We start from the raw sequence: 13,336 nt of genomic DNA, 5'->3' as shown, positions 1-13,336 counted from the left end.
GTGTTGTATGGAAACCAATTTGACAATAAATTTCATATTTTAAAAAAATCATTTCCAAAACCAATGTCAAGAATATTTTCTTATATTTTCTTCTACCAGGTATATAGTTTCAGATCTTATGTTTAAGTCTTTAATATACTTTGAATTAATTTTTGTCTATGGTTTAAGAAAGGAGTACAGTTTTATAATTTTCATGTGGATACTCAGTTTTGTCAGGACCACTGATGAAAAGATTATTATTTTTCCCATTGGGTATTCATGTGGCCTTTTTTGAAATTAGTTGAACATATATGGTTGTGTTTATTTCTGGGTTCTCTCTACTGTTCTATAGGTCTATATGACTGTTTTCATGCCAGTAACATACTGTTTGTTTACTATAGCTTTGTAATGCAATTTGAAATGTGAACATGTGATTTCTCTAGCTTTGCTCTTCTAGCTCAAAATTTTCATAGCTACTTGGGGACTTTTGGATTCCATATGAATTTTCAGATTGTTTTTATTCTAATTTTCTGAAAATTGCCATTGGAATTTTGAAAGGGACGGTATTGAAACTGGAAAGAATGGGTGCTGGAGACCAGCTCCAGTAACTAGGGGTTCCTGAAGAAAGAATGGCATCAGTGAAAATAAAACAAAACTAAAATTAAAAAAAACTAAAAATAAAAAACTAAAATAAAAAATAAAAATTAAAATTAAAATGGACACAGACAACAGCAGTGTGTTGAACTGGCTGATTTATTGTAGCAAACATGGCATTATATATGCTAGTGATTTACTTGTAGCATACATCATCTATGTTTTTCTAACATTACCTAATTTTAAAAATGTTCCGGGGCGCCTGGGTGGCTCAGTCGGTTAAGTGTCTGACTTCAGCTCAGGTCACGATCTCACCGTCCGTGAGATCGAGCCCCATGTCAGGCTCTGGGCTGATGATGGCCCAGAGCCTGGAGCCTGCTTCCCATTCTGTGTCTCCCTCTCTCTCTGACCCTCCCCCGTTCATGCTCTGTCTCTCTCTGTCTCAAAAATAAATAAACGTTAAAAAAATTAAAAAAATTAAAAATAAAAAAATAAAAACGTTCCTATGTCTAATCAACCTTTAAGAAATAACATGGCGATTTTCTTTTAATGTTCCTTCATACCCTTCGATTATAGTTTAATTTCTTACATTATTCCATTATGCATCTGTGTTTATCTATAATTGTCTATAGTCTATAAAGCATTTGCTTTGCTGTTCACATGAAAGGCCATCCATTTCTCAACACCTAAAGTGGAACAGTTACAGGAACATGGCCTCCTAACCACATGATGCCAGAAGAACAATGTGTTTGCCTCAGTCTGAAGTGCCAGAAAGGGACCAAAAGGACCGTAGAAACCCATGCCTTATACCTTCTCAGAGAGACAATGCAACTAGGAACTAATGAACCATTCTGTACCTAAACCAACTAGGTTCAGTCATCATCTGGAATGCCTCCTGGGGGCCAGGTTGGCCTCAGAGTTGAAGTCACCTGTGCCCAGAAATACACCCCTTAGTTGCTGGAGTGAGGCTTCAAATCCATATGTCTCTCCATAGTTAACCTCCTTTGCTGGCAAATGTATGAGGCTATCCTTCCTGTAAGTAGAGAAGTCTCCATAGGGGATGGTGAGCGCTAAATGTAAGGCCGCACAATTTCTTGTGGAACCTTATTTTCTTTCCTATTGGTTCTTTTCCCAGAGGGCCTGTCAAGGGCAATTCCCCAACAGACAATACCCCAGATAGTTTTAAGGCCAAATTACCTAAAAGCGGGAGTACAAGAAGCTTCACTGTCGGTGGGTTGCCTTGCAGTCACCAATCCTTCCATAGCCTGGGCCCTGCCACTCAGGCTCGGATAGCTCAGCTTGCAGAAAATGGGCTTTTTAAATGTTTATTTTGAGAGAGAGAGAGAGAGAGAACAAGTGAGCATGACAGAGGAGCAAGGAGAGGGGGAGAGAGAATCCCAAGCAGGCTCTACACTGTCAGCACAGAGCCCAATTCAGGACTCCATCTCACAAACCATGAGATCATGACAAGAGCAGAAATCAAGAGTCAGATGTTTAACTGATTGAGCCACCCAGGCAATCCTGGAAAAAATGGACTTTTTAACGATACTGTTTCTTATGATCCATGAAATGATTATCTTTCCATTTATTAATATATTCCTCAACTTCTTTAATTAGTATTCTATCCATTGTTGAGATATTTCACCTCTTTTATTACATGTATAAATGTTTTATTCTTTTTAGTGTTATTGTTAAATAAGTTGTTTTTCTTATTTTTCAGATCATTTAGTATGTAGGAATACAACAGATTTTTGGTATATTGATTTTCTGGCCCACAAATTTGCTGAATTTGTTTATTGGTTCTCACAATTTTTTTTTTGGTGGAGTCTTTATTGTTTTCTATAGGTACTCCATTCTTTCTTATTTGGATAACTGTCATTTATATCTCATGCCTAATTTCTCTAGATAAGATTTCCAGGATATTTTTTGCCCATTTTTAAATTTAAATTCTAGTTAGTTAACATATTGTATTTTTGGTTTCAGTAGTAGAATTTAGTGATTCATCACTTACATTTAACAGCTGGTGCTCATTCCAACAAGTTCCCTCCTTAATGCCCATTACCTATTTAGCACATCCCCCATCCACCTCTCTCCATCAACTCTCAGTTTGTTCTATATCATTAAGGGTCTCTTACGGCTTCTTCCTTCATTCTGTCTCTCTCTCTTTTTTTTTTTTTTCACTTACCATATGTTTATCTGTTTTGTGTCCTAAATTCCACGCATGAGTGACATCATATGGTATTGGTCTTTCTCTGACTGAGTATGCTTAGCATAATAAACTCTAGCTCTAATTATGTCATTGCAAATGACAGGATTTCATTCTTTTTTATGGCTGAGTAATGTTCCATTGTAGATATGTACCACATATTCTTCATTCATTCATCAGGGGATGGATATTTGGTTTGTTTTTATAATTTGGCTATTATAGATAATGCTGCTATAAATACCAGTGCATGTATGTTTGAATTAGATTTTTTTTTTATTATTTGGGTAAATACATAGTAGTACAATGGGTGGATTGTATGGTAGTTCTATTTTTAATTTTCTGAAGAATTTTCATATTGTTTTCCTGAGTGAGTGGTTTTACAAATTTGCATTTCCACCAAAAAAAGGGGGGTTCCCCTTTCTCTGCATGCTTGCCAGCACCTATTGCTTTTTGTTTTGTTGGTTTTAGTCATTCTAACAGGTGTGGCTTGATATTGCATTGTACTTTCAATTTGTATTTTCCTATCAGGGATGTTGAGCATCTTTTCATGTGTCAGTTGGCCATCGGGATGTCTTCCTTGGAAAAATCTCTATGGATGTCTTCTGCCCATTTTTTATTGGATTATTCATTTTTGGGGTGTGTTGAGTTTTATAAATTCTGTGTTTATTTTGGTTACCAATCTTTTACCAGATTTGAAATTTGTAAATTAGTTTCTATAATTCAGCAGTTTGCTTTTTGATTATGTTGATTGTTTCCTTAGCTGTGCTGAAGCTTTTTATTTTGAAGAAGTCTCAATTAATATATACATATATGTGAATTTTTCAAATTTCCTTTTAATACTTAATCCTATAGATCTGGAGCAAGAAAATATTATTCTATTTCATCTTTATGGAACATTAAACTGAACATTACAGCTAGTGAAATCAAGCAAACAAAAAACAAACAAACAAACAAACAAACACAACATAGGACCTAAAGAAGTAAGAAGTTATTGACAGACAAAATATGTGCATCTTAAGGAATTTACAAAAAAAAAAACAACTAAAGCTTATTATTATATCAAAACTAATTCATAATTAAATTAGAATATTTTGTAGTAGTAAAAAAGACGAATGGAACCAGAAAGTAATAACAGTATCATTTTTATTATGTTTATTTGTATTCTCAGAAATTTCACATGTTTATTGATTCTCAAGTACCACAGCATCAGAATGTGACTGTACTTAAAAGTAGGGCTTTTAAGGAATAATTAACTTTAAAAAAGGATATGTGAGTGCCTTAATCCAATCAGATTGCTGTTCTTATATGAAGATAGTAGGACATACAGAGTAACACAGTGGGCACTGGTGCACAAAGGGATGGTCATTTGAAGAGACAGCAAGAGATCAGCCATAGGGAAACAAAATAGAGATAACTCAGAGGAAAAAACCCTGTCCACACTTTAATCTGGACTTTTAACCTCTAGAACTATGTGAAAATAAATATCTCTTGTTGAAATCACACAGGCTGTGTTATTTTCTTATGGCACCACTGGCAGACTAATACAGATTTGGATAAGAAAATGCAGTATTTAATGATGAATTGAGCAAAATATGTGAATGACTTGTGTCCTGAATCTGTAAAAATTGCTGATAGAATTTTTAAAATATTTTTAAAACTGAATAAATATACCATCTCCATTGCTTATGGTACTCAATATTGTTGGGATAACATGTTCTCTACACTGATCTAGATTCAATTTCAATCAAAATTTTTCCAAGTGGTTTTGAAATTTCTAAAATGATTCAAAAGTTAATATGACAATGATCCATATGTGTGGGATGTCTTACCTTTTCGTAAAGGCCCTTATGACCTCAGAAAATATGAGGATAAGGATAAAGATATACTCCAAAGAAATACGTGGTGAATGTGGTGGTGTTAATAAGAGATTCCTTTGATAACGTTTTGGGGTAATGGTGGGGTGGTCCAGAGCCAATGGCCACGAAAGAATTCTTGAAGATATCTTTGGTGTAAAAATGTGATTTTATTAAAGCATGGGGACAGGACCCATGGGCCGGAAGAACTGCACTGGGGTCGTGACTCATTATATTCCTTCAGGTTTGAAGGGAGTCAAGGATAGAGTAAGTCTCTAAAACATTTTGGAAGCAAGGTTTTCAGGACCTTGAGGGGCTAGCTGTTGCTAGGGAAAACACCACTTATTACTGTTTAATAAAACCTCAGTCATGAGACCCTTAAGATGTATATCAGGGAGGTTATAAGCTTGGAGTATGATTGCCAGCATATATCTTGGAAGAGTTGAGATAAAGGAAGTAGACTTATAGGATCCTCAAGGTGCAATAATGTTAAGCTAAGATTCTCTTTTGCTCCTAGCAAAGCATACTTATAGAGGCAGCTGATCTCCTAGAGGGAGATCACTCTGCCAGTTTCAAGGACTTGTCAATGGACTATAGGCAGTAAGGGAACTTAATTTTGTATTTGCCTTAGTTTCACATATTACCATGGCAAGCACTTAAACTCCTTTCCTTTGTTCTTGGGTAGCCAGGAGTGTCCGAGGAATATTATACATATTCCATCTGGTGGGATATAGTGGTGGTGTCAGCCTGTATTTTGCCCTCAGCTTGCCCCCAAGTTCTCTCATCACCTGTATGATAGAAACCAGTTACAGGAAACATGGGAATTGTGTCATCCACAGTATTTGGAGAGGGAATAATTTAGAGCAAACATTAAACAAATGAGTAAAAATATTATCTATTTTCTAGAAAATAAGGAGAATATTACAGATCATGCTCTGCAAATAGACCCCACTTTATCCCAACAATAAGACCCTGATGTCTTCCATTATGACGCTGGCCATAAGAGAAGCCATGACTCTCACATGCTCATTTGAATGCCACTGACATTATTTGAGAACTGTTACAGATATCAGGAATTGAGTTTTGGAGGACTTTCTACCCTGGCATCTCTGTTCATTAGTGAGAACCTGAAGGAAAGTTATCCTCACTGGAGTCTGGCTTAAAACCAGAGATATAGTAAAGGAAAATCAATGGAGAATTGGTGGCTCAAGGACTTAAAATCCATGTTATTAAACCCAAAATCAGAGGAGTGTGTCTCTTAGTGTTTCTCTCTATTGAAATTGAACTAAAACTATTAGAATCAGTTTAAAGATTAGCGGATGGAGACCTAAATTAAAATTGTTACATGCTTTAGAAGCAGATGAATATCTTAGAATTCAATGGTCACCTACATACAATAAATAATTGAAGCGATGCTGCACAGTTTATTCTAATGAGACCAAATGAGATCTTATCTTTTATCTCACTGGGAAAGGGCAGTAGCATCAGCTCTCAGATCAGAGATGGGACTGGAAGGCAGGGTCCCAAGGCTTTAGAATCTGAGAAATGAAATTAGGCACAGCTAAAGTCTGACCTCCAGGGAGAATCCTATATGCTCTAAAAAAATCTGTTTGAAACTGTGTTAAGAACATTGCCCCGTATTGAAGAAAGAATTGCCATAGGCGTAGGGCATTAAGGACACTTTTTCCTTTTTGAACTTGGAGACTGCACAAAGAAAAAAATCCTGATGTGTAGAGGTCAGAAATGTTCAATAAAAATCATTATAAGTGTGATGGGATAAGGAACACGTGAAACAGGATCCTGGAGGAATATGGGAAAATTCTTTGCAGTTTTCTGGCTCTTCTTCTGACTTGAAAGTAAGAACTTTATTTTTAAGGAGCACTGTGAAAAGAATTCCAAATTACTTAGCTATTTTATTTTTACTTGTTCTCTATTAAAATAATTTTAATTTTGAATTTTAAAAATATTTGTTAAAATCTTTCATCAGTCTTCTATGAATGATATTCTTATATTTTTTAAAGTTTTTATTCAAATTCCAGTTATTTAACAGTGTAGTACTAGTATCAGGTGTACAATTGCGTGATTCATCACTTATATACAAAACCCAGTGCTCATTGCAAGTTCTCTCCTTAATACCCATCATCCATATACCTGATCCCCTCCCCACCTCTCCTCTTACAACCATCAGCTTGTTATCTGTAATTAAGAATTCTTTCTCTCTTGATCTTTCTTTCTCTTTTCTCCTTTGCTCATTTATTTTGTTTCTTATTTTCCACATATGAATAAAGTTTTTGTCTTTCTTTGACTGGTTTATTTCACTTAACAATATGCTCTCTAGATCAATCCATATTGTTGCAAATGTTAAAATTTAATTATTTTTTAAGCCTGAATAATATTCATTATGTATTATATGTTTACTATATGTGTATATTATCCTCCACTTTTAATTAAAAATAAAATATGTCTAACATCTTTTTCCCTTATTGGGTGATCTATTCTCTCTCATTTACTCAATTTTATGTGATTAGTTACCTTTCAAAACAAAACATGAAATCAAAATATTAAAAAAAATCTTATTTTTATAAGTGATCTTGAAAGAGAGCTTAAAGTCCATGGGAGTGATAGAAATATTTGTGTTGCCTATTAGATATTTTAAAATATTTGAAATTTATATGCACATATTTTTACATTGAAATATGACTTTATGTTACCATTAATACAGTAATTATTTGGAAATAGGCATCTTCCTACAACTGTTTACTGTAAGATGAAAAATTATCATTTTTGTTTTATAAATTTAACCTAATCAATGGAAAAGTAATATTAAACTATAGGAAAATTTTTAATTGTGGAAAATATAATACTTGTGTCTTATTGTGAAACCAGTAGGGGTGGCTTTCAGATGTTAAAGTAAATACCGACTTTACTAATAAAAAATTATGTTCACATTGTGAGACATGAAACAACACTGGTCAAATTATGTGTATATGCCTACTTTGTACTTCTTGGAATTACAGGTTAATAAGAGATCAACAAAATGGACCTTGGCTAAAGTTGAAAAACCATAACATTGAAAGTTTCAGAAACTACTTAAAGAATCAATACAAGGTCTGAGCCTACTTTTCCAGGTGGAAAGAAGAAACATCAAAGTAGGAACAAAGGAACTTCAGTTTGGCTCACTGTCACATGGAGAATGTGCTCTTTTTCCAGTTGCACACTATGTAGACCTTGGATTACTCAGATAATTAAGGCACTGAAATTAAAATGATTGAGGGGCTAACCATAAGTAGAGGAATCTAACTAGAATAATGATTATCAATTCCCACAACCTTTAGCTTTTGAGAGAAACTCCTTGTCATTGTGTGTAAATTGGATGATTGGGAAAATGAATGTTAATTCAACAGAGATGGGCTCAGGGACAGGAACTTTTCAAAAGTCTGACTCAAAGCAGAGAAAGGGTGATGAGAAAGATTCTAAGGATGGAGAAAATGTCCTTACAATTTCTATAGTTATTACTCAATTAGAGCTTTGTGTATCAAAAGTGTGGTTCATTTATAAAGGTTATGGAAAATTATTTTTTTAATTATTTTTTTTTCTTAGAGCGTTCACTGAGAAATCCACAAATATTGGGAGAGGTTGAAAGAGGCTGCATGGAGAACTAAATAAATTGTCACTGAAGTTATGCTAAGGTAAAATCAAAGAGAGTCTCTAAAGACTAAGATGATCTGAGGGAGAAAAGTATGACCATGTATCTCCCCCATGGGGTTTGTGAGTGATCATGGATTATAACTCCGGTGTGACTTTAAGATGGGAGGACACTCAGTTTTTCTCATTAGATATAATTGACATCTTTAATATTTGTTGGTTCTCGTTAATAATTAAGTATTCACTAGTGTTTCATGATAAATATCTGGCTTACAGTCTTAAATCTTGTTATTTTAATGAAAAAATGGTATGATACATTTGTAAACCAATTGGTTAAAATTACCACAGTAGTTTTCTAATTGTTTTCTGTTTTAGTGAATATCTGTGAAAAAATAATAGAAAATATTATTGAGGACATTTTTACCAAAACATATTTTTTTAACAAAAATATGGGATAAATCTTAATGTCCTTCAATGAGAAGTGGATAATATATTAGAATATCAAATAATATTAATGGTTATTTTCTGGGAGCCGATCCATCCAGCCTTCCTGATGGCACAGCCCAGGTGGTTGATGGAAGGGCAAGACACAGCGACCCTCTGAATGGGAAGCTACTGGTATCCCTCCTGTTACTCATCATGGCCATCCCCATGATCCAATTGGCACCAATGATTCAAAATAAACCCATGGGGACAAACTCGGGGATATTTCCTGGGGATGGCCCCCAGGAAAAACTCCCTCTGGGAAAAACCATGAGAGTCTGAAGATGGATAATGAAGCTTTATATCCAGCAGGTGCCACCCCACCTCCTGCTCGCTCTCTGCCCAAAGGCAGGATAGCCCCATATATTCCCCCTGCCAATGAGGGAGGCAAATGGATTCGAAATTCCTGCTCTGGTAATAAGGGAATGTACTTGTGGATACAGGTTCCGACTCCTGTGTCCACCTGGCCCCCAGAAAGCATTCCAGATGATAACTGGACTTGGTGGGTCAAAGTACAAAATGGTTCTTTGGTTCCAAAACACACATTGTCTCCCTGGGAAATCTTAAAGCAAGGGTTCCCATGGTGCCCTACCCCAGATCAAAAGGAGTACTTCTGTTCTTTGTATTGTAAATGATTCAAGGGAACAATCAGAAAAACATGCCCCTGTAAACGTTCCACTTGAGATGCTAAGAACTAGATAACCCTTCATAGAAATAACAAAATAGAGCTTTATAGGCTATAAGTAGACATTGTTATAATCAAGGTAACATGAGAAAAAGAGAAATTAAATCTAAAAGCAAAAGAGCATGAGGAGAAATCTCAAGGAAATAACCAAGATGTGCCCTAATGGTTGAATGCACAAGGGAATATTCTAAGCATTAGGTAATGCCAAAAAACATTGATGACGCATGCTAAGGAAATTTTCGTTAAGGAAATTGCTAACATATATATTGCCAGACTCATAACAATAAAGCGGCCAGTCTAACATACTGCTGTTGTCTGTGTCCATTTGTACCCTTGCCGACGTCTTTCATCCTTTGGGAAACCCTGGACCTGCTGGGGCTGGACCCCGGCAATTATTTAAACAGATTGCATAACAAACAAAATTTATCTGTGACTTCTAACTCACATCAAAATTTGCATCAGGTAGGATAATACTTATGCAAACAAATATGCATTCTATTACGATTGGAATTATGGAGCCAATTCTACAATTCCCACTGGAAATACATTTAGTAAAAATAATTTGAAATGTTCACTTAGGGAGCAAAATGGAGTTCATCTTCCACAATGAATCTGAGTCCAGTTCTATTGGACTGTTATGCTAATAGTTGTTTCATTCCCAAGTCAACTATAAATATGAATATTTTGGTATTTAAAAATTTCCATCTATCTCATGATGCTAAAGTATACATACTTCAAAAATAAAGAAGTAAATAATATTTTGTTACACTGATGTATATTTTCTTTATTCAATAGGTGGCAAATAATTTTAAAATATGATGAATCAAACACTACTAATGGAATTCTCGCTCATGGGATTTACTGAGAGCCAGATGCTATTGAGGCTACATACTGTGGTATTCTCACTGATCTACCTAGTGGCCATGATGGAGAATTTAATTATCATCCTCCTCACAGTTCTTGATCAACGCCTCCACAGTCCAATGTACTTTTTCCTAAGGCATTTGTCTTTTGTAGATCTGTGCCTCATTTCTGCCACACTACCCAAATCCATCCTCAATTCCATCACCTTCAGTGACTTCATCTCTTTTCTCGGATGTGTGTTACAGCTCTTCTGTGTGGTACTACTGTCTGGGTCAGAGATTGGCATACTCACTGCAATGTCCTATGACCGCTATATTGCCATCTGTCATCCTCTGCATTATGAGGGTGTTATGAGCAAAGGGGTCTGTGTCCAGCTAATGACTATTTCCTGGCTCAATGGAGGGGTTTTGGGAATCTTGTACTCATCTGGGACATTCTCCTTAAACTTTTGTGGGTCAACTAAGATCCATCAGTTCTTCTGTGATGTCCCTGCTCTACTAAAACTCAGTTGTTCTAAGGAATATGCAACTATTAATGTCTGTGTGGCCATTGGGGTCTGTTATGCATTTTCATGTTTAGTTTGCATTGTGATCTCTTATGTATATATTTTTACCACCGTGTTAAAGATCCCAACCAGACAGAAGCGGTCCAGAGCCTTTTCCACCTGCCTGCCTCACCTCATTGTGGTGAGTGCATTCCTTCTAACAGGTGCTATTGCTTATTTAAAGCCAGTTTCTGATGAGCCTTCTCTTCTGGACTTGTTTGTGTCTGTGTTCTATTCTGTGGTACCTCCAACCTTGAACCCTGTTATTTACTGTCTGAGAAGCAAAGATATTAAATCAGCCCTAGGGAAAATCCTAAGTAAAGTTGAAAGGAGTGGAATAATGGAAAGATGACTAAAGTTGAAGTTAGGAAGTAGGAAGTTTTGTTGTTCCACAATTAACTAGCTGTTTGGAATTATTTGTATTAGAGATTAATATATTTTGGAACCTTGTTAGTAATGACCTCAGGTTATCAGGTTTTTTTAAATTAATGTTTATTTATTTTTGAGAGACAGACAGACAGAGAGAGACAGAGCATGAGCAGGGGAGAGCAGAGAGGAGACTCAGAATCTGAAGCACGTTCCAGGCTTTGAGCTGTCAGCATGGACCCCAAAGTGGGGCTCTAACTCATAAACTGTGAGAACATGATCTGGGCTGAAGTTGGATGCTTAACCGACTGAGCCACCCAGGCACCCCTCAGGATGTCAGTTTTAATAGAAATAAATCTTCTCTTATATTCCTTCACATTCTGTCTTAATGTTTTCCTTTTACATCTTCACTGATTTGGACTTCTGTTCTGAGCTCCATATACGTGAGATTTATATATTTGTATTCCTCCAAACTTATCAACTTCCATGACATTTTATCATTTATCTTATGATGGAAATTTGATTTTAATTTAAAATGATTTTAACTAAATTTTGCATTTATTTATCTTCTGATGGAAATTTGATTTTAATGTGAAATTATTTTAATGGAATGTTGCAGTTTTAAAAAATACTTTATTTTGTCATAAGCTTCAGTTATTTTATTTTTTAAATGATTTTTTAAAATTTATTTTTGAGAGAAATAGAGAGTGGGTAAGGGGAAGAGAGAGAGAAGAAAGAGAACCCCAAGCAGGATCTACACCTTCAGTGTAAAGCCTGATGTGGGGCTTGATCCTACAAACTGTAAGATATGATCTGAGCTGAAATCAAAAGCGGGATGCTTAACCAACTGAGCCACCCAGAAACCCCACAAGCTTCATTTATTTGACTAATATGTGTTTGATGAGGATTTTATACAATTACTCATACATTTAAGAGAATGATTCTCTTAAATCTTTGCTGCTTTTGATTAAAATTTTATTTGTTTTTGATTCAGATGCTTTTCTGTTTATAAAATTTATTGTTATCTAATGTGTTGATGCTAGATGTTGGTCTAATTTTCTTTTTTTAATGTTGGAACTTAAGAAAATAGCACCCAGCATTGTTTCTCACATTGTGATAAATCCCATATCCACTCTTTCCAGATTTCAGTATCATATAACATTTCCAATATCCTAATTATTCAAAATTATTTTCCACTTATTACTGCAGAAAACTATCTTGTCACTGTTATTCTTTTCAGTCTTTACTCCACATGCTCTTTCAATTCTTAAGTTTATTTACTCATTCTGAGAAAGAGAAAAAAAGGGTGAGATGAGTGTGAGCAGGAGAGGGGCACAGAAAGAGGGAGAGAGAGATAGAATCTCAAGCAAACTGCAATGTGAACGCAGAGCCTTATTCGGGGCTCCAATTATTGAACCATGAGATCATGACCTGAGTTGAAATTGAGAGTCTGACATTTAACTGACTGAGCCACCCAGGTGAGCCCATACACTTTTATGATCAAAATCAATATTTGTTGATCACTTTCACTATATCAGACACTTCTATGTGCACCATCTCTACTAATGGTGTCTAGCAATGTGAAGTGATGTGAATATAAACAGATGGGAAAACTGAGATTGAGGGAAGATGGGTAGCATGTTTTCAGTTATATGGTTCACAACATAGGGACATGGGGAAAATACCTTTCTTGTCTGTAGCAATACCTTTCATGCTCTGTAGGCTCATCATAGCATTGATTAAGCTTTATACTACCTTCCTGATAAAAAACATCATACTTGCCCAAATTATACCCAAATTTCAAAGTGTAGCTTAAATAAGGTCTGGATATAGAGAATTATGAAGCACTTAATTACACATTTCCCCATCTCTAAAACCTTATACATAGCTGATGGAAATAGCTTTAGTATCTCTTCTAATGAGACTCATTTATATAGATATAGATATAGATATAGATATAGATAGATAGATGTATATAATATATAGATGTATATATATAGATGTATATATGTTGTTGATAAACAAACATATATATATATATATGATATATCTCCCTTCTAATATGCAAATTGATTTAACACACAACAACTGGTTTATATGATACCTATGTGAAAGGT

At 35.2% G+C, this 13,336-nt stretch overlaps 1 protein-coding gene across 1 annotated transcript; it reads left to right on the top strand.

The window, feature by feature from the left end:
• Positions 1–10,260: 10,260 nt before the first annotated feature.
• LOC125167568 (olfactory receptor 14K1) lies at positions 10,261–11,205 on the top strand. The gene has a single exon (XM_047861896.1). It carries the CDS (start codon positions 10,261–10,263, stop codon positions 11,203–11,205), a length of 945 nt encoding a protein of 314 aa, XP_047717852.1.
• Positions 11,206–13,336: the final 2,131 nt, after the last annotated feature.

The sequence above is a fragment of the Prionailurus viverrinus genome, chromosome A1, assembly GCF_022837055.1.
Source record: "Prionailurus viverrinus isolate Anna chromosome A1, UM_Priviv_1.0, whole genome shotgun sequence".
NCBI classification, from domain to species: Eukaryota; Metazoa; Chordata; class Mammalia; order Carnivora; family Felidae; genus Prionailurus; species Prionailurus viverrinus.
Note: the sequence above shows the minus strand (reverse complement) of the source record. Positions and strands in the feature narration are given on the sequence as shown.